The 22,691-nt window shown below is 47.5% G+C and overlaps 2 protein-coding genes across 2 annotated transcripts; one reads left to right on the top strand and one right to left on the bottom strand.

Moving 5' to 3' along the window:
• Window positions 1-1,383: 1,383 nt before the first annotated feature.
• On the top strand, window positions 1,384-11,320 carry LOC124681692 (protein CHUP1, chloroplastic-like). The gene is made up of 6 exons (XM_047216536.1): window positions 1,384-2,517; window positions 6,215-6,346; window positions 6,431-6,612; window positions 6,703-6,814; window positions 10,966-11,100; window positions 11,189-11,320. Exons 1-6 carry the CDS (start codon window positions 1,384-1,386, stop codon window positions 11,318-11,320), a joined length of 1,827 nt encoding a protein of 608 aa, XP_047072492.1.
• A 3,568-nt stretch (window positions 11,321-14,888) lies between these two features.
• On the bottom strand, window positions 14,889-20,516 carry LOC124681693 (protein trichome birefringence-like 38). Its single transcript, XM_047216537.1, has 5 exons — window positions 20,161-20,516; window positions 19,923-20,094; window positions 15,683-15,855; window positions 15,453-15,611; window positions 14,889-15,370 (listed from the first exon to the last, which is right to left on the bottom strand). Exons 1-5 carry the CDS (start codon window positions 20,514-20,516, stop codon window positions 15,079-15,081), a joined length of 1,152 nt encoding a protein of 383 aa, XP_047072493.1. The 3' UTR covers window positions 14,889-15,078.
• Window positions 20,517-22,691: the final 2,175 nt, after the last annotated feature.

Raw genomic sequence — 22,691 nt, 5'->3', positions numbered from 1 at the left:
AGCGAATCCTGGCGGATGGTGCAGGAGAGGAGTGTCTAGCAATAGAGTCTGGCGTCCGGCTAGTTCTCCTCTCACTTCACGATTAGGTCGACCTCCGGGCGAAAACTTTGCACGTACTCGATCAGTGTCAACGACGGCAGTGCTTACGGGCGTTGTTTCCTTCTTGTTGGCGTCCTTGTGGTGTTGCTTGATACCGACCAACGTGAGTGGCACTAAAATCTTCAGGTAAAAACCTATGTTCCTCTAAAGCGGGCGGCGGCAACAGACGCATTGCTACCTTGTCGGAGACATCGCCTCTAGGATTTTTAGCCCTCGTGGTGCAACTAGTTTGTGGAGGTCGGGCACACTGACTCTATGGTTGAGGATGTGTAAGCCCCGAGCGGGTGGCGATGTGTTGGTGGCGACTTGCAGTCGTGAGGATAGCGAGTTAGTCGATTCGGTTGGTTTGACTTAGGGTAATGCAAAGTTGATCTAGTTGTTGCGCTAGGGCGTCGACCTAGATTTAGCGTAGCGTTCGAGGATCTATAGGCAATTGTCAGGGTATCGTGGGCTCGGAGATGTCTAGATATTGCGGCAATTATGGTTCGTACGCGGCTTTGGCCCCGAGTGGTGTAAATCAGGGTGGTTGCCCCGAAATTGGTGGCATGGATTTGTTGCATTTCTTTGGTGGAATAATGTCGTGTGGACGATGGTTCTCTCCCTGTGTGAGATTTTTGAACCCCTTTTTCTGTAAACATGCAGAGCTTCTTTGATTCATAGGATTTGATCCTATGAGAATTTCCTAAACTAGTTGTTTCATTCATAGAAATATATCATATAGAAACTAATCCTATAAAAATCTTGTAGTGCAAATCCTATAGTAATAAAACATTGCCATGCCTCACAGAAAATTTCTTTTGGCACAATGAAACACAACCCATCTTTCTATAGAAATCAACTAGACATGAAATGTTAACCATATGTTTTTTATATTCCTACGATTTTCCTATCCTATGAATCAAATGAGCCTGCAATGTATAGTTTAAATCCGGTTTACCTTATAAATCGACTCAATTCTATTTGCACGAACGCCCTACCGGTCGAGAGGTTTTCCCATCAAAAAACAAAAACGAATACTCATGGGTTCTTCTTCCGCGTCTCTGGCGGTCTGGCCACTGGCCAGTCGTTTGCTCCTGGCTCCCCCACTCGGTCCGTAGCACCATCATCACCCGGTGAGCTGCTGGCCCTAGTGTCTCGCTCGCTTCCCCGCCACCAGCTTTCCAACCCAAGGTCGGACCGTTCCTCGTAAATCGCGCATCCCCTCTCGCTTAAACCCCAAAGCAAAGCGACAATGTGGAGCAGCGGCAAGCACGCTCAACTGAACTGAAACACCCAGCGCACGTCATGGTGGCCGGGCGCGTCAAGGCGGCCATGGGCTTCCACCACAGCAGCCCCAGGGCGCCCAACTCGCCGGCGCCGCACGCAGAGGAGCATACAGGGACGCCGGCCCGGGTCCCACCGCCGCCCTCGCCCGCGGCGTCCAAGGCGTCGGCGTTCGCGCGCTCGCTGGGCGCCTACTTCCCGCGCTCGGCGTCGGCGCAGGTGCAGCCCGCGCGCGCGCCACCGGAGGTCGCCGGGCTGCTGCGCGCCATCGAGCAGCTCCAGGAGCGGGAGTCGCGCCTGCGCGTGGAGCTGCTGGAGCAGAAGATCCTCAAGGAGACCGTCGCCATCGTCCCCTTCCTGGAGGCCGAGCTCGCCGCCAAGAGCAGCGACCTCGAGAGGTACAGGGAGTCCGCGGTCCGGCTCGAGTCCGAGAACATGCGGCTCTGCGCCGAGCTCGACGCCGCCGTGCTGGAGGCGACCAGCAGGAAGCAGAGGATTGTGCAGATGGAGAAGGAGATGGCGGAGCTCAGGAAGCAGCAGGAGGCGCTCGCGGACGACTGCTGCTCTTCGTCGGCTTCGGTCTCGGTGGAGCATCACGAGAGCTCCAATGCGGCAGCGAATACCGCGAGCTTAGGTCCACTGCAGCCGCCACCTTTCGTGTCAAAGTCCTCCTTCCCGGCCTCGCAGCACGCCTCGCCTGCGAGCTCTTCCTCATCCTCGGCGTCTTCCTCCACGTCGACTTCGCCCACGAACTCCGGCTCCTCGTCCTCATGCACATCGCCAGTACCAAGAACCCGCGTGCCAGAGCTCTCGAAGCTTCCGCCGATACCTCCGCCGCCGCCACCACGGCCCTCGCTGGTGAGCTCCTCGCCCCCCAGCTCACTCGGCGTGTGCGGAAGCGCAGGCGCGCCGCCTCCTCCGCCTCCGCCTCCGCCCCCACCGTCCAGGAGGACGGTCAGCAGAGCATGTTCTCCGTCGAAATCCGGTACGTGCGTGAGGCGCGTGCCCGAGGTGGTCGAGTTCTACCACTCGCTGATGCGGAGGGAGTCCAAAAGGGACGGAGGGAGCGGCGGTGATCAAGCCAACGGTGGCGGCGCGGCGGCGACCAGGGACATGATCGGCGAAATCGAGAACCGATCAGCTCACCTCCTCGCGGTACGTATTTTGTTAGGGCGACTCGTACTGAAATTGATTGGTTTTTCTCCTCTGAATCGCACAACTGCATTAAGGCGAAACTAAGCTGCAAACCGTAGAGTGATCAGCGAAGGTTTCCAGTAGGAACCTGCTGTAACTTGTACCGTGGAGTGACCAGTGAACTCCCTCTTTCTACATTACCATCCAAACTGAATTTCTACTGCTCGTGTCATGAACAGAACAGTTATCTTTGTCTTATGTTAAGTTTGCTAAAGTTAAGTAGCTTCATACTACTAGAAAACATACCAACACCAACAATTATGACACAAATGTTTATGTTTTACATTATTACATCCAAACTGAATTTCTACTGCTCATGTCATGAACAGCTGAAGAATGCTTCATTACGAAGTTGCGTAAACATATAGCGTTTGCTCTAGGTTGGTACTACGAGTATAGCAAATAGTACACCCGAGTTTCGGTTGGTACAGCCGTATAGGTGTGTTATAGCAAACAAGACAACTTCGAAATGATTAGTTTGGACAGAGACCTTAGGGCATCTCCAACCGGGCGACCCATCCCGCGCCCGCGCGTCCGGATGGGTCGAAACGGACAAAAACGCGGCCCAGCGCGCGGACCCATCCCTAAAACGGATGGCCGCGGCGTCCGGGACGACCCAAACCCGGCCCAAATCTTGGCCGGGTTTGCGTGGCCGCGGACGCGAAAGGCTGGTCGCTCGCGTCCTCCCCTTGTCCGCCCGGCCCGCCCGTCCGCCACCGAAAACACAAGGCCGCCGCACACATCTCCCCACCCGCTCCGCCGCCACCCACGGACCGGCGATTTCGGAGCGCGTCGACGCCGGCCATCGTCGTCGAGACGCCGGCAAGCGGGCGGAAGCATAGGTCGAGGTCCCGCGCCGCTTCGCCGCGTCGTAGCAGAAGTCCGGAGGACGCCGGCGCCGGCGTTGTTGTCCTCTCACCGTCGCGACACCTCCCGCCGTTCGCAGCTCGCGCCGTTTCCGCCGGAGGTGAGCCCTCCCGCACCGTGTTTCCAGCACCGCAAGTCGGCCGAGACCGGCCATGGCCGCAGGTCCCTAGAGAAGCATTTGGATCGCCTCCGCCTGCGAGGTGTTCGTTCAAAAGCTCGAACTAATATGTGTCCCTTTTCGGATCATGGTGGACAGCGACGACGAGTACTACTTCAAGAACTTCATCGACACGTCGTCGAAGAGGAGTCCGACGACGAATTTTTCACTGGATGCCGCGGTGCTCATCCACGAGCACATTGTCTCGCAGATCCCCGTGTTCCGGGTCGCTGCCGGGCGCGCGGCCGCCTTGGACCGCAAAAGAGAACGCGGCCACGACCAGCTCTACAACGACTACTTCCAACCCAATCCATTGTTCGTGCCGCACTTGTTTCGCCGTCGTTTTCGGATGAACAGCCGCTGTTCCGCCGGATAATGGATGGCGTCAAGATCTACGACGACTACTTCGTGCGAAAGTGGATGCACTTGGCAAGGTAGGCCTCTCTTCGTACTGCAAATGCACTGCAGCCGATTAGGATGCTCGCATATGGCGTTGCCGGTGATTTCGTAGATGAGTACACGCGCATGAGTGAGTCAACCGGCCCGGAATCGATGTACGGGTTCTGCAGAGCGGTGATCGGTTCGTTCGGAGAACAAGTACCTCCGGCAACCAAATGCAGAGGACACGACTCGTCCGTTGTCGATCAACGCTTCCGTGGGGTTTCCGGGATGCTTGGCAGCATAGATCGCATGCATTGGGAGTGGAAGAACCGCCCTTTGGTTGGCAGGGGTCATACAACTGCCATTCCGAGGGGTGCACAGTCATTCTTGAAGCCGTTGCTTCCCATGACACATGGATTTGGCACTCATTCTTCTGAATGGCCGGCTCGCACAATGACATCAATAGTGCCGCGCCGCTCTCCGGTGTTTGATAGGCTAGCGTACGGTCGGCTCCCCGATGTGGATTTTGAGATCAATGGCCACCACTACACCAAGGGGTACTACCTTGCCGATGGTATCTATCCACCTTGGGCTACACTCGTGAAGACAATCCGAAACCCCAGCCTCGTAGCAGGAGGCAAGGTTTGCCAAAGAGCAGGAGGCAGCCCGGAAAGATGTCGAGCGGGCGTTTGGCATCCTCCAAGCTCGTTGGGCTATCGTCAGACACCCTGCCAGAGCCTGGGATGTGCAAACTCCGTGGGAGGTGATGACCGCTTGTGTAATCATGCATAACATGATTGTTGAGGTAGAGCGGGATGATTCACTCTTTGATAATGAATGGGACGGCCAAGGAGAGTTGGTTACTCCTCAACGTGCTCCGGCATCATTTCAGGACATTCTTCATGCGCACCATGAAATTCGAGATCTAGCTGTACACAACCAGCTTCAGGCTGATTTGGTCGAGCACATGTGGCGAGCATGTAGGCAACAATGCTCGCAAACAACAATGATGAAGGAGCCTAGAGCATTTTGTATCGTTTCTTCATTTTATTTGAATAATACTTTATCCTTGATTACATGGACTATGTAATGTATAATACATTTAGAGCATTTCAACTATTTTATATATTTTTTCTATAATTTATTTTGCGTTTTTCTAGTGATTTTACAAGAAAAACATACCATGGGGCGCCGCGACCCAAATCTGCGCGTTGGGCGCAGCGCGCGACCCAAACGGACGCGCGGACGCGGGGCACCGTCCGCGCGTCCGCTCGGGCACGCAAACGGCCCAAAACGGACGGCCCAGCGCGTCCGTTTGGGTCGCCCGGTTGGAGATGCCCTTAGTTGTTGCCTTGTTGGTGAGCCTGCACACTCCTAAGTGCCACGCTGCAACATGTGAAACAAAATAAGCTCCTTATGCAAAACGGCTTTCTGCTTTTATTTTTGTTCTCGAGTTATGGATGCTAGCGGTTCCAAATTACCGAGTGAATTTCGGACAGATATTTGGTCCACATGGGCACCAGTGATCTCTTTTTTAAAAAAATAATTAAAAATCATATTTTCAAGTTTAAAAAATACAAATATAAATTATGATGTAGCCAGTATATTTTTTTTGAAAAGAGTAGATAATAAATTTTTGAAAAGAGCATGTAGCCAGTATTGTATCTCACAAACGTGTAAACTTTCAACTGGAAATATTCTGTATTTTGAGCTAGAAAAAAATAACAAATATGTACATCTGAGTATAGTGATTCAAACCTTCAAACAAAAATCAGACATTGTCATTTTTATGTAGCTCAGAAAACAAAACATTTGTAATTAGGATTTTGCATGTTAGTGGGATACATCATCAGCCCCTTTTAGAATTTTGTTACATAATATTTTTATACACATAAATATATTTTTTGAAATTTTTAATACAACGAGAGCACTGGTGCTAGAATCTAAAATGAATTTTCGGAGAATTTCTCTTAATTTAATCGCATCCTGGCATTATAGTAAAAAAATGGTTGCCTATATAAGATAGTCTGCAGAAACAGTCCGAAGTGGGCAAGGCAAGCGATCGAAACACTACATTTAAGATGCGGTGCCGGTAGATGCACGTGCGATCTACGGCCACCGATTAAACCAGAGAATTACTGCTCCGATCCGATGGATCTCGTCCCGGAATTTCGTTATCGGTTAGCCGCTGGAGTTACTCGTACGCCGTTGGAATTGATGATGGAGAGGCCGTGTGTGTGTACGTGGCTGCAGATCCGATCGGACGTGGAGAGGCAGGGCGACTTGATCCGGTTCCTGATCAAGGAGGTGGAGGCGGCGGCGTTCGCCGGCATCGAGGACGTGGTCGCCTTCGTCAAGTGGCTCGACGACGAGCTCTCCCGCCTGGTACGGATTAACCTTAGGGTGCTTGTTCAATTCAAGCGAGTATCGAGTGATTGATAATAACAGGAAATGATAATGTCTTTGTAGGTGGACGAGCGGGCGGTGCTGAAGCACTTTGAGTGGCCGGAGCGGAAGGCGGACGCGCTCCGGGAGGCGGCGTTCGGGTACCGCGACCTGAAGAAGCTAGAGGGCGAGGCCGCCTCGTTCTGTGACGATGCCCGGCTACCCTGTGCCGCCGCCCTCAAGAAGATGCAGGCCCTCTTCGAGAAGTAAGCGCTCTCTCTGATCTTGCCCATGTCGATCAGTCCAGCCCTCCGCCTCGTATGCATTATTTTTCTCACATGGCGGCGTGCGTGCAGGTTGGAGCATGGCGTCTACGATCTCGCCCGCGTCCGGGACAGCGCCGCCAGCAGGTATGGCCGGTTCAAGATCCCCTCGAAGTGGATGCAAGACTCTGAGATCGTGAGCCAGGTACTCTCTCCGTCCACACATAAGTGTCACATTACTTCTATCTTTATCTTATGTTAAATTTGTTACAGTTTAATTAGCTTTATAGATAAAATAGCAACATCAACATTTATGACACTAAATGAATATCTTTTTTTTTTCACAATGACACTAAATGAATATCAGTAGGTTCATTTTCAAATGTAGTTTCATAATATCATATATGTTGCTACTTCTTATATATAATTAGATAAATTAAAAAAATTGACTTAACAAAAAAGATAGAAGTAGACTAATTTGTAGACGGAAGGAATACCGTAGTTAATTTCACTTCGGTGGTCGACCTATAGGACAACAGATCTTTTTTTTACGAAACACAATACAATTAAAGACGCTCACACATACGCGTACACACTCACCCCTATGAACGCACACACGCACACCCTACCCCTATGAGCACCTCCAAGAGACTGCGTCGAAGAACTGATTCGGCGGGTCTTGAGATTGATGAAGTCACCACATGCGCCTCGTCGACGAAAACGTCGCCTCCCACTGAAAAATATTTCACCTTTATGAGATACCAAAGTCAAATCTGAAATTTAAACTATGATGAGCTAAGGGTGCCAGTATCCTCCTAACCATCCAACCCCAGGTTGATTTTCAGGACAACAAACCTTCTGGTGACCGCACTGTTTGCAGAGTCGCAAGTAGCTAAAACAATGCACAAAGCGTGATGCGACGCGACCTTTCTGTACACGTAGGTAGGTATGCGAGTACAGTGGTAGGCAAGACAACAAAAGAATACGGTACTGGGCAAGGAAAGCGGTGTCTCACACGGGGCCGGCCCGACCGATGGCGTGCACGTGAGCTGCAATCCCGTGACCCATGCTTCGTTCTCTACCGTGTACAGCTAACGAACAAACAAGCCAACCAACGACGCCTCGATCTCGAGATCCGTGTCGTCCGGGGTACGTACGTAGCAGTACCATGGCGCCATCCTCTGAAGACCAGTACAGTTTTACATGGAGCATGTGGAGCGAGTCCCTCCACAAAACTAGCTGGAAGTCTGCAAACCCCCAAAATTCAGTTTCCTTGTGTACCGTTTGTTCAGAAATCTACAACGTAATCTCGGCGTTGGACACTGGACGATGCCATGATGGGGGATAAACGCAGAAATCTACTGCTACCACGCTCCTTTTTTTTTTCTTCACAAAGCTCCTAAGCCAGTTCAAAATGCATTGATTAACGTTAGCAAAGTGACACGAAAAGGCAAAAGCGCAGCTGACCACATTCCATCCATATCTAGTCAGGGGACATTGGAAGAAAAGGTGAGATAGTGTTTCATTTTCCCAACAGAGCAAACTTTATTTTTCACATTTTCCCCCATGTGAGGCAACGCATCCCTAGTTAGAATGCTACCTTCCAATACTGGCTAGAGAAAGGTTTTGACCCTATATGGGATTTTGCTTCTGAGGATATTTTGAGTAGAAATATTTGACTTGCAAATTCTCAGAGCCTGAGAATTTCCATCTCAGTTTGTCTTCCTCCCCTATAAAAACTGCATTTGCTACAACCTTCCTTAACTCATTCCATTGTGCTCCTAGTCCTAGGGTTCCACCAAAACTCTCCTAAATTTGAGGGATGAGATCCCATTAACATCCCTAATAGTAATGTTGTGATTAAGAGATACATAAAAAGGTCTAGGCAAACATTTGGATAAACATTTATCAGTTACCAAATGGTCTTCCCCGAACCGAGTTTTGTCCCCTTTGCCAATTTTAATTCTGCCACATGTCTAAAATGAATGTTTTATCTCCAACCACCCCTGCAAGGAATGTGAGTCGCCAGGTTTGCCAGCCACCTGGCTAAGGCTTTGTTGTGTCAGATATTTTCTAGATAAGATTTGTAGCCACGTTCCTTTTTCGTTGAATGATTTCCAAAGCCACTTTGAGCAATGTCTCTAAGTCCAAGATTCCCAAACCTCCTCCGTCTTTTGGCAAACATAAAGTTTGCCAATTGACCAACTGGGATTTCTTTTTCCCTTTATCTCCACTCCAAAGGAAGTTTGATCTGATTGTACTTCACATCTCTTTAGGCCCTATAGGTATCCTATGGAAGGAAAACATGTAACATTTTCCCTTACCAAGGACCTAGTTTCTTCCCCATTTTGTCTTCAGAAGGCCTTCAACCAAATAGCTTCCGTCTTTTCTCATCTATCAGTAACCCATATATTTCATGTGCAGAGCTCCTAAATTACAGGTCAGAATCTCCTCAAAAGCAGCAGAATTTGCAGTGGCCTGGCCTATGCAAAAGATATCACTTTTATGAAAGTTTATCTTGAGGCCAGACATCTACTCAAAGATGCAAAGGATAATTTTGAGACTTTCTAGTAGGAGGATCGTCTCATCTGCATACTGCGTTGACACTCCTCCATCCACTAAATCATCTGACAATCCAGAAATAAGCCCTTGAATTTTTGCCCATTCCACCAACATTGCCAAAACATCCATAGTCAAATCAAATAATAATGGGGATAATGGGTCACATTGTCTCAACCCTTGATACGTAGAGAAATAAGGCACAATCTCTCCATTGACCCTAACACCCACTTTTCCCCTTGTGACTACCTTCATAACCATGTCAATCCATTCTTTTGGGAAACGTTTCATTTCCATTAGGTGCACTAGGACAGGCCATTTGATTTTATCAAAGTCCTTTAAAGTCAATCTTGAATAGAACTCCAGGTTTCTTCTCTTATGCATGCCATTTAAAACTTCACGTATCACACAAACTCCTTCCATTATACATCTTCCTTTTATAGAAGTTGTACGTGATGCCAAATTACCTGAGTAAACCTATTAACTAACATCTTAGTTATGCATTTTAGGGAAACATTTAACAGGCAAATTATCCTGCATTTTTTTAATTTTATCAGCGTCATTTCCTTTTGGGACTAGAGTAATAACACCATAGTTGAGTCGAGCCAAATCTAGATTTCCTTTATGGAATTCCTTTAGTAGCTCAAAGAGGTCTTGTTTGACAAAGTCCCATCTTTGTTCTATAGAAATCCACATTGAAACCATCATGTTTACTTTTGGCATAGAATAAGAAAAGGACATGACCAGTGTCAAAATGTGATTCTAGTAAATCTGCACATCTGCAAGTGCTTACTCTCACTTGGTTGTTCCTGTTTTAGCCTGAATTGTTTTTTCTGCGGGGTGCATTGGCCAATAGATATGCATGATTCACGAGAGATAGGTAATTTTAAATTATCAGTGTGCTGATCAATTTGGACACTGCCACATCAGTTCGCGTCATATTTTGCAGTTACTCCAAGCACAAATCGTTAGGAAACTTTAACATACCTGCTTTAAAATGCAACTTGCATCCAGAATATACTGCATTGGTTAGAACACTTCAACTAACTGGTCCTTGCTTATTTTGCTATCGAACTTGTTTCATGTTATCCATATGTACGATAACAAATATTTCTATGGACTAATTTGCATGCACTCTCAAAAGAAAATCTTCATAGAACTGTTTCCATGACAACTATGTAAATCACATTATCTTTCAATGCAATTCATGTTTATTTTTCCTTCTCGCGGTACCACCAATTCACTTCTGTCACATGAATAAAATATCCGTTCTTGCATATGAGGACAGTTTACATGTTCCAAAAAGTTGGATTGATTGATAGCAAGTTACATGCTCTTGGGTATTGTTAACACATTGAATATCTTGTTAGTTCGAATCAGCCTCTTTGCATAATAAAATGCAAGGGAAAGACTGCCACCCTTCCCCAGACCCCTACAATGTGTGGGAGCTTTCAGCACTGGGTATGCTATTTTTTTATTGAATATCTTGTTACTAGAAAGAAGACAGACAATATGAAATTTTCAGTTCTGCCTTTGTGATAGTCTAGTTGCCAAGGATTGATTCAAACAGACAGTGTCAACAGAGGAAGGGGCAAGAGGAATGTGTTTCCGATGCATCGATGTAGATTTTCATTCTAGGGTGGCACGGATGATCTATTGATTTTTCCACAACATTCTTGGGTAGTTCCCATCTACTTATTTTAGCACTTTGTAATGGTATGTTGCTTGTTTTGGCCATTTGTACGGAAACACATGAAAGTTTGATGATTGCTAATGATCGATTTCGTGTATGTACAGATAAAATTCCAATCAGTAAAGTTGGCCAGGAAATACCTTGAACGGGTTTCCTCCGAGCTTGAAGCCATTAAAGTCGGCCCAGACGAAGAGGAGTTGATGCTTCAAGGAGTACGGTTCGCCTTCAGAGTGCACCAGGTAGGTATATAGACGATTCTTCGCATCATGACTCACGAGGCATAGTACGGACCAACTTAAAAGAATTCAAACATGTCGTTTCGTGCAGTTTGCAAATGGTTTCGACGTTGACACTATGCGCGCGTTCCAAGAGCTCAAAGAGAAGGCTTCTATGTGCCATTTTCAGCGGCAAAGGCAGAATCAACGTTTGCGACAGCAAACACTTGTCGCCAAGACCTGAGCATCTCCTTATGTTATGCTGAATGAACCATACGCCATCTTGTGTTATGATGTACCATACGTCCATACACCATCTCGTGGTTATTATAGTATGATTAATTGATTTTTTCTGTTGAATATGCTCTATAGATTTCTTACCTCAGAAGAAAATATTTTTGTTCTTTCCCAGTTGAAATCTGACTGCACCTTCTCTTATTAGGCACCCCTGTTAGGGTTATAAGAATTTTAGTAGTGTCACCTGATGTGAAATTTTCTAGCCGCTTCTGTGTATAAATGGTGACAGATGATGCTATCATGCTACTGTGAGGAAATTCATCTTATACTCGTGCTAAAGGTTAGCGCCCAGCCGCCCACGCACTACTCAATTCGTTGGCAATTTTCGGTTGCAAAGAATCAATATCTGACTAACCTAACTATTAAGAAACAGTTTTTACCTGGTAGCAGACAGGAATAAGGAGTTCAGTAATTAATAGCAACTCAAATACACACTGGCAGGAAATATTGACCACGGATCGAACCCAATTGCCGGTGGGTCGCCTGAGGAACTAGGTCACGCTGAAGAAGGTCATTCAACTTTCTGAAAAACACTCCCAATTTCTTTAATTCCTTCAGCAAATTAAATGGTACATGAATGTTTTTACACTTCATGTCCACTAGAACCCACACATTCCAACTCAGGACTCCCAAGTTCCAACCGATATTCTATTTACAATCCAACCACAAAACGGTACATAGATGCTTTTTTCTCTTGTAACTTTCATGCTACCGTTATTGATATCAAATACTTCATTCGCGAGGCGCCTGTGGTGACTTCGTCAATTTCAAGATCCAATCCGCCAGCTCAGTCTTTCGGAGGTGCTCATAGGGGTAGGGTGTGCGTGTGTGCGTTCATAGGGGTGAGTGTATGCGCGTGTATGTGAGCGTCTGCGTTTGTACTGTGTTTCTCAAAAAAAAAAAAAAAAAAATACTCCATTCATCATGGAGTAATGGTTACATCATGGTCTACTTTTTTTCTGAGAAGAACCCGGATCTATTGTAAAGGTTCATCAGAAAGTACAAAACACCTCAGACACAATAATTATTACATCAGAAATCCCTTGAGCACCTATCAACCACCGCTGCCGCCAGAACAAGCCTCCGACGAGCCGATGTCGCTACACTCCGACCAGACCAGTCGGGAGTTCTTCGTGCAACATGCTCCTAAGGACAGCCAAAGCAGCTATCGAACCATTGAATCGATCTGAATATCCTGGCACCAAACCTGTAATACACATAGACAAAATGATGTCCACCATTATGAGTGAGCATCAACAAGCAATTCTCCGTTCTCCTCAACGTCACCGACTAAATTTCCACTAACAAGGTGGACAAGGAGAAGTGGAATCCTTATCATTGTTTTGCGTAGCGCCGTCATAGCCACCATAGCTTTGCTTATGTTTCACCAAACTCTAAATTTAGGGACCTAAGAGCAACTCTAGCAGACTCCACATCGAACCCGCATCCGCATAATAACTGCCATTTTGCGGGTTTAGAGGTAAAAAAAGGGTCATTCCAAACACTGCATCGAGCCCACATCCTACAATATTTTTCCGGGCCATCCAATTCCGCGCCACGGAAACCCTAAGTTCCTAGTTTCGCGAGGCTGCCCGAGCGCAAACCCCAACCCCACCCCCGCGTTGGTGCAAAGGAAGTTTCAGCTCTTCCCATAGCACGTCGCCTCCTTCACTGCCGACGCGCACCGCCGCAGATCCCGGCCTGCGAAAGCCCTCCCCTTCGAATCTGACCGGAGGAGACACTCCCTCCGCACCGCCGCGTTCGTTTCCCGTTGCTGCGCCCGAATCGACCGCAGACTCTCGCGAATCGGTCGTGGATTCGTCGCAGCCACCAATGTATACCAACCCTCACCACCGTTCTATTTTCTCAATAGTCGTGGATTCTTCCTCCGACGATGACTCCGATTGGAGGACTTGCTCAACGACGGCATCAAGAAAACGAACATAATCCTCGTGGCGAAGGAGATCATGGACATGAGGCCGAAGAAGCGGCAGGGATCGACCATGGGCCGGCTTTGCATCCCTCGGGACCGCGCTCGTGGGCACAATATGCTCATGAGGGATTATTTCGACGATGTACCCACATACCCATCTCTTTCGCCACCAGTACCGTATGCGTCGATCTTTGTTCAACAAGATCTTTGACGCATGCGAGAGCAATACACCCTATTTCAAGCGCAAGAATGTGGTCGGGATGATAAGATTTAGTGGCCATCAAAAGATATCCGCCGTGATGCGCATCCTCGCTTACGACATCCCGGCAGACTATGCCGATAAGTATCTTCGCATAGGCAAAGATACAGCCATGGAATCCGTTCCTAGGTTTTGCAAGGTTATGATCTGTGTGTATGGACGAAGTATCTTCGAGTTCCCAACAAAGAAGATAGCATTAGATTACTGGCGGAGAACGAACGTCGAGGTTGGCCGGGTATGCAAGGTAGCATTGATTGTATGCACTAGACATGAACAAATTGTACGAAGGCTTGGCAAGGCATGTACTGTGGCAAGAGCAAGGAGCCGAAGATTGTGCTTGAGGTAGTTGCATACTATGACCTGCGTATTTGGCATAGCTTTTTTTGTTTGCCGGGTTCTGTCAATGATATCAATGTGTTGTACAGGTTCCATCTTCTTGCCCAGCTAGCTAAAGGTGATGCCCCGGCTTGCAACTACACCATCAACGGGAGGGATTATACAATTGGATACTACCTTGTCGATGGTATATTCCCGAATTGGGTTATATTTGTGAAGAGCATCAAGATTTCAATGGGTAGAGCTGAAGCTGAATTTGCAAAATCTCAAGAGGCTGCCCCGAAAAGAAATTGAGAAGGTTTTTGATGTTTTGCAAGCTAGATTTGCAATAGTCTGAGGTTCAGCCCGATTTTGGGATATGCAAGCCTTCAAGGACATCATAACCACTTGTGTGATTCTTCACAATATGATCATCAAGGACAAGAGGGGTTTGAACTTAGTCAATTTTCTTTGACAATGTTGGCACCCGGATCAAACCAGCAAGAAACCCGGATACTATTGCGGCATTTCTTGAAACATACCGTGAGATTAACAATGCCGAATCAGCAAATCAGCAGAACAACTTCAGCTTGATCTCATTCAACACCGTTGGCAGAGCATGACAACTAGGTAGTGTCACATTTGAATTTATTTGTATTTTAAACCATTTGTTATTTGTTGAATTATTGTTGTATTGTGTGTTGCTAAACATTTGCTGTAAAATTCGAATTATTATTGTATTGTGTGATACTAAAACATTTGTTGTAAAATTCGGATTATTGTTGTGTTGATTTATTGTGATTTATATGTGAAATATTGCAAAACCATTATGCGGTGCCTATTTTACGGTTTATGGTTTGAGACGCCTACTAGAGTTGTTCTAGCTTTAGCACTGAGCGCAAGTCAAGGTTCCTGCCCCTCTTTTCCGCCGAAGTGGCAAGCACAAAAGATGTCTGCCGAATTTTGGGGTGGGTGCGGTAAGATCGTCTAGCTTGAAGCTACGCGAGGAAAACTCAAAAGTATTTCTCTGCTTTGATTGATTACCTTTCGTTCTGATGTTTGAACACCAGCTGAACCGCCAATTTACATACCCCCACATACAAAACAATTGAAGCTACTGCGAGAGAGCAGCATCAAATTAAACTGCGTTGCAACAAACAATGGAGTCATCACGCACGCGCGCGCCTCTTTCTTTTCTCTATGCAAGGAGAGACGCGTAGAGTATCTGGTTCCAGGTGTCGGGCAGTCCGGCGAGGCACCAGTGGCTGCAGTCATTGCCGGGGTGTCCGCCGCTGTATGCGGACGGGTGCGCGTCCCTCCTGAGCTGCGACAGCAGCGTGATGTCGAGCAGGAAGACCGGCTTGGACATGCCGCTGATCGCGCTCCTGACCGCGCCCTGCGCCGGCAGCGGCCCGCCTGGGTACGCCGGCCCAGCGATCGGCTGCGTCTGCTTCGCGCAGCTCCTGGAGCTCTCCCCCCAGTCAGCTCCGCTGCCATTTTCCAAAGTGTCAGTGTAAAACGTTTACGAATAGCGGCGCAAGAATGTGTGGGCTTTCGATTGGGTTTGCTTACTTGTAGTGGGTCGGCGAGATGCCCTGGAAGTAGACCTTGGTCTTGGAGACGTCCACGTTGGAGTCGACCCACCTGGCCCATGTGGACATCCCCTTGGAGAAGGCGGTGAGCCGGTCCATGTCCTTCATCACCTGGGCTCCATCTTGCACATAGTCCCACCTGCAACATTGAGAGTCAATTGCAATGTGCTTTCGAGAGGAAAAATGGGAGGGCAAAAGGGTTCTTCTTACGGCTGGTCCTTGCCGGTGTGGGTCCACCAGTGCCAGGTGTTGAAGATGAGCATGTCAGCGCCGAGCCAGGGGTCGCCGGAGATGGAGTCCAGCTTCAGCACGCGGCCGATGGACTCCTCCACGATGTCCACCAGGTACGTGCTTCGGTAGTAGACCACCGACAGCCCGTAGTCCTGCGCGCAACCACACCACACTATCAATATCAATGTGTATAGATCGGCACCAAATTTCTGGTGGATCGGCCCGTGCACCTCGTGTCTCCTCCACAAGATCGACACAAGTACGGGTTCTTCACCATGGATGCATGCATGATTTGGTACAGTGATACCAGGAGCATCGGATCAACTTGCAGAAAATTCCAAATCTGTCGGCGTCCATACGGCGGACGCGGCCATAAAACCGGATACTCTAATAATATCGCCGCCTGTCTGCGCCGTGCGCCGGCCGTCGCGCTGTCCCGATTCAATAGCGTGAAGTGGCAGACCGATCTCATAGCCGTAGCCTGTAGCGATGCCTGGATCATCAGACCAAACAATGGGCGTAGAGCCGCGGCCTCACTAGCCGCTACTGTAGATAACTAGTTTATGACTATTTTCGTAAGATCATTTTTCTGAATTGTCTGTTGTACGTAGTACGGAGTACTTGGGAAGGTGTAAACTGCAGAGCACATACTACTTGATTCGACCGGGAAAAGAAGTGAACTTCATTGGCCTCGGGTACTTTCAAATATGGTTGCCCACTACCATGTAAAGGACAGACATCAATCCAGCAAGCAAGCAACGAAAATGCTAGTGTCAGTCCGTTTCAAAAAAAAAATTTGCTAGTCTGAGGTTCATTTTGCGGGGAAAACAACCTGAGGTTTTTTTTTTCGAAATGGGGAAGCTCCTGCCTAAACAAGTTGAGGTTGAGTGTGTAGATAGATACATCTAAATTTAGATAAATGTGTAACATTCTTTTAATGAGGGAGAGGCTAGTGCAAAAACTTGCGGTTGCGTTGTTCACATCATGTGCAATGCTAGTTGTCAATAGTGTGAGTACCAGCCACTGGTGAGTACCAACCAAGACCTTAATGCATTTGGCCATTTATGCTATCAAACCACATGGCTAACAACCTACCAGGTAAGTACTAGTATGCCGATGCACTTTGCAAAAATTAAAACCTACTGTCATTGCAACAATAGACGTGCTACTCCAGCATTTGTTCAACCGGATAAGGTCAGAAGATTAAGACTTAGTCCTTCTAATAAGGTTTCAGTTCTGGTCCAGATTTTGAAGTAGACAGCACAACCACATCATAAGTTCCATGTCCAAATCTTAGTTGGGTGTCTGCTTATGCAGAAAACCTGAAAATTGCATATTTGGCCTTTGCCGGTACCCCTACGTTGCCCCCCCCCCCTACCTGTGGTTGCGGCCTACACTGACTGCCGGAGTTGGGCTCGGCACCTCCAAGTTGTACGATGAAATTACTCGAATGTGTTTTTTTTTGCAATTGACTATTTATAGTGCTTATGTGTGTAATTTGATTAATGATAGATGAATACAAATTGGACAGGTGAATTTTCTTTTGCAAGAAGATTTTGAGGACTCGTCATCTGAGAAGGAATGTAATGTGATGACGACGATGAGATTACGGTCCTCATACCGCTTGAAATGGAGGCAAGAAAAAAGAAACATGGCATTTTTGGAACAAAACACCGAGAGAATTCTAGCAATGAATAGAGCTAGTGGACTTCTCCAGAATGCTTGGATCCATAGTTGTATGTGTTGGAGGTGGAAGTATTGACCATGATCCTGCCATCATCCTTCAAGTAGTTGCAGACTAGCAACTATGGTTGCCATGTTTATGTTGTGGCTGGTTCTTGCAATGATATCAATGTGTTGTGCCACTAACCACTCTTTACAAGGTTAGCTCATGAAGAGCCACCGTAGTGGTGTCTGTTTTTACTTATGGATTGAATCTACCGAGCATGGACCACATTTGTGATCAAACCCCCAACATAACATAATATTTTATTTTACAAGTACTCAAGAAATTGCTAGGAAAGATAAATAAGGTCTTTCATAATGGGATGTTGTTAGCACGGTATCATAGGCAACATTCTTATGTGGCACCATAGTTAATGAGGACAAATAGTGGTGTTGTATCTTAGCTAAGATACAACCTTTGCATGGTGTCATAGGTAAAAAAGAGTGGCTAGCCCAATTACATTCCTACATATCACCAAAATCATTAAATATAGAGACAACACTTAAGAGACCATCCATTGTAGAGGTTTTCTCTTAAGAATTTATTTTGCCTATGGTAATGTGCTAAGAGACACTCCATTGTGAAAGGCCTAAGGGTGTTATAATCCTGTTTTTCAATTGTGTGTGGACCGGCTGGATTGTAGGATCAAAAAGACTTTATGGATGATCATAACAACAAGTTTAATCATGGACAACATGATCATAGAGACTGAGCGCGGCTAAGATGTGGACTATGGCTTATGAGGGTATGAGAAGAAGAGTCAGGCGGATAAGGTGGATGGCGACCACTTTAGAAGATTGCTCGAGGTGCATTGGGAGATCGAGGAACAAAGATCTAATGAACAACTCTGAGATGACTTGGTTGGGAGTCGTGGAAGCCCAAGATGGTTAATGGATTCTTTAAGTTGTTCATTATGTCAAACTTTGTGTTATGATGATGCACTATGCTATGTGTTTGATGACGTGTAGGATTGCCTTTTTTAGTTTTATTTGTAAAATATGTACTCCCTCCATTCTTGAATACAACACCACTACCAAAAATATAATTTTCATCTAATACAAGGTCACTATCTTTTTACCAAGAATAATTTATTAGATTTCTCTCTTGTAGAACGTACAACAGTACTGGTTAATGTGAAGGTTGGATGCGGTTATAGAGATAGAGACACCACAAAAATACGAGAAGTTTTCCACATATCTAATCATATTATTTATTAGTTGATTTTGTTTTCTCAGTATCTAAAAAATTAGATAATTGCATTGTTACATGAAATGAGTTATTTGGAATGATGTGAACTTGTGTATGCTACAATCACAAATGTCTGGATTATCATTATTCCTATGGTCATGGAGACATGGAGTGTACATATAAATACGGTTTTGGTAGTTCTCATCTAGCTGGGAACTAACTTAGTTCTCAGTTGAGTCCTACATCACCAGATTTGCATCATGGTTTATGCATTTGAGATGCAAGTTGGGTTGCAATTGAGAATTTTCAGTTGTAAGTGAGATTACAACTAGAAAAAAAATGCCTTCGAATCGTTAGATTTACTTCTTGATTCATGATAATGGTGAGTTGCATCTAAAATTCGATAACAACATCTGACTAAGAGCTAAGTTAGTTCTTGGTCGACTGAGAATTAGTAACACTAAATAATAAGACCACAAAGAAGCTGACAAAAAATTCATGTGGCACGGGTTTTGGAGAAGCGGCCGCTAGAGAAAAGTAAGGTTTTGTTTAAAATGTTCTACTCTTGGTATGGGAGATACTCTGGTTTGACTCTGGTTCAGTGGATCACGGGATGATACAATACAACCAATCAGTAAACTACCAAAAGAAAAAAAAAAAGTGGTAGATTGGCGGGACAGTGACAGAGGATGCTCCTCTTTGCTGGCGCCCATGGCCCCCGCGCCCCAACACCCCCACGAGAGCACCAGCCCACTATTCGATTCCTGCCATCACCAACTCGCGCGCACATGAGAGAACAAGACGATCGAGCCGAGCGCGCAGTCATGTGAGGTGCGAGTGCTTCGATCTGTGCAAGCTAGTGGGACTGTCACTAGGACGCTACATTGGAGAAGCTAATTCTAGCTTCGCGCCGGAGACAAACATACGGTACATACCGTTCCACCGGAAAGCCAGCGGCGGCGACACCAAAAGGCCGGCATAAAGCAAGTTCCTTTTCGAAAGGGCGTGCAATGGTGGAAAATCTATCTATTACGCCATCGTCGTTAAGGAAGGAACTAGTGTTAGCAAACCAGTTTGGCCGATCCATGCCTCCACAAGTTATCACAACCACATCCAGAACCAGAATGCTGTGCGCTATATGTTCTTAGTACTATATCCAGCCGTACTAATGTGCATCACCAGTGTAAAGAAAATAACTGCGCGGAAGTACCGGTACTTGGTTCTGTGCTGATGATGCAATGGAAGGAAGAAAATGGCAAGTGACTGACACCAAAACCGGGGTGGAATATACGGCGGGGCACGGACCTGGAACGTGACGGAGGAGACGGGGGTGCCCCTGCTGTAGGTGGTCCTGGACGCCGGCGCGGCCGCGTGCAGCATGCACACCAGCGACTCCCACTGGTTCAGGCTGATGGAGTCCCCCACGAACAGTATCTTCTTCCCCCTCCACCTGCTCAGCACGTCCTGCCCGTTGAACCTGCCGGCGAATCGGCCATGGCGTGAGCTTCTTGTTCTAACGAGATTGATCGGGTGTTCGGGTTACCTTGGGAGCTCGCAGGAGGCGGGGCGCCACCGGTACTTGAGGTACAGCTTGTCGGGGCGGCCGTACTTCTGGCAGTCGAACTCCGCCTCCACGAACGGGCACCCCGCCGTGTCGTACAGCGGCGGCGCGTCGTCGAGCACCCAGCTGCCCTGGAACATGTTGCACGACGCCATCCCGCTGCTTGCGTGGCTCCCTCGCGGACCCGGCATATGCTTGCCATGCCTCGGCTTCGACGGTTTGTGCCGGACTGCCAGGGTGGCCGTGCTCGCGGCGGCGGCGCCTGCTGCGTGCAGAGAGCACGCGAAAGCGGCGAGGAGGAAGAGGCGTAGCTTCCACCGCCGCTGCTCGGCCGCCATTGCTCGGCTCTATGGAGGAACGAAGTTGGGGCTGCGGGACAGTGCTAAGCTAGGCGCTGCTAGCTTGGCTAGCTAGCCAGTGAGCTTTATAATCAGCTGGACGAGTTTTACGCCTTTTATCCGGTCAGCTTTTACGGGTCATATCTCCGCCTAGATTTATCGTCCGTCTCGCTTGCAGGTGAGCCTGGCACCGACGACACAGAGATTTTCTGTCAGCACGTTGATGCTCTGTCACACAGACATGGTGGCACCGGACGCCGACGGGGATTCCACGGCTACGGTCCATGCTACTGCAAGCCGAGCATCACCAGTTGCATATCTCTGCTCTCGAATCGTGCCCGGATGTATTTACACCAACAAAAAATATTTCTAACCGTGTCTCTTAAAGCCGTTTTTTGTTCGGCCTACCCCGATACGGTATCCGGCGCCCTGAGCATGTCCTCGCCCCACAGGGGACGCACCGGGGATGCCGAACGCACCAGAAAAGCGAGGCGGCGAGTGGCGGGGCTAACCCGTCAGCGGCGCATTGAATTTTAACCTAACTGTCGCCTACCTCGCGACGGAAGTTATTGGCGCGCAGCGACGGTGCAGTTCCCGTAGAGACGCAGCGAAGTGTCTCGTCGCGCCTAGTTCTGCGTGCCGGCGTTAATGAGCGTCACCGTGATGTCTACGCACGCTTCTAATCATGTAGACAGTGTTGGGCCTCCAAGAGCAGAGGTTTGTAAAACAGCAGCAAGTTTCCCTTAAGTGAATCACCTAAGGTTTATCGAACTCAGGGAGGTAGAGGTCAAAGATATCCCTCTCAAGCAATCCTGCAATTAAGATACAAGAAGTTTCTTGTGTCCCCAACACACCTAATACACTTGTCAGATGTATAGGTGCACTAGTTCAGCGAAGAGATAGTGAAATACAAGTAATGTGGATGAGTATAAGTAGTAATTGCAATCTGAAATAAAGATGGCAGCAAGCAAACATGTAGCAGAACTTGTTGGAAACGGTGTTTCAATGCTTAGAAACAAGGCCTAGGGATCATACTTTCACTAGTGGACACTCTCAACAATGATCACATAACTGAATAAATAAATGCTACTCTCAAACACTCTATTGTTGGATAACAAACACCATTCATTGTGTAGGGCTACAAAAGCACACCTCAAGCCGGAGTAAACAAGCTCCACAACGTCCGGAGTTCATATTAAAGTAACCTCTAGAGTGCATAATAGACCATTGCAATTTAGACCGAGTACTAACATAGCATACACACTATCACCAGTAGCTATGAAAGGGGGAATAGATCACATCAATACTATCATAGTAATAGTTAACTTCATAATCTACAAGAGATTACAATCATAACCTACACCAAGTACTACATGATGCACACACTGTCAACTTTACATCATGGAGGAGAAATAGACTACTTTAATAACATCACTAGAGTAGCACATAGATTAATAGTGATACAAAGCTCATGATCACATAAAGATCACACCATGGGAGAGAGAGATGAACCACATAGCTACCGGTAGAGCCCTCAGCCTCGGGGGGAGAACTACTCCCTCCTCATCATGGGAGACAGCAACGGCGATGAAGATAGCGGTGGTGTCGATGGAGATGACTCCGGGGGAAATTCCCCGTCCCGGCGGCGTGCCGGAACAGAGACTTCTGTCCCCCGAAACTTGTCTTCGCGATGGCGGCGGCTACGGAACTCTTCGTGGAATAGCGTCGATTGTGTAGGGTTTTCGGAGACGGAGCTTTATATAGGCGAAGGGGCAATGTCGGTGGAGTCCCAAGGTGGGCTCCCCACCAGGTGGCGCAGCCAGGGAAGGGCCCGCGCCACCCTATGGTGTGGGCTCCTCGTGGCCCTCCTTTGTCTCTCCTTCGAACTCCGTGAAGCCCCAGGATCGTGGCCTTTTGTTTCGTCCAATTCCGAGAATATTTCCTGTGTAAGATTTCTGAAACCAAAAACAGCAGAAAACAGGAACTGGCACTTCGGCATCTTGTTAATAGGTTAGTTCCGGAAAATGCATAAAATCATTATAAAGTGTGAGCAAAACATGTAGGTATTGTCATAAAACTAGCATGGAACATAAGAATTTATAGATACGTTGGAGACGTATCACACCGCTCCCCCGCCTCCCTTCGGCCTATAAAAAAAAGGCCGCCTCTCATCGT

The sequence above is a fragment of the Lolium rigidum genome, unplaced genomic scaffold (assembly GCF_022539505.1).
Source record: "Lolium rigidum isolate FL_2022 unplaced genomic scaffold, APGP_CSIRO_Lrig_0.1 contig_52297_1, whole genome shotgun sequence".
Classification (NCBI taxonomy): Eukaryota; Viridiplantae; Streptophyta; class Magnoliopsida; order Poales; family Poaceae; genus Lolium; species Lolium rigidum.
This window is presented reverse-complemented; position numbering and strand designations above follow the sequence as displayed.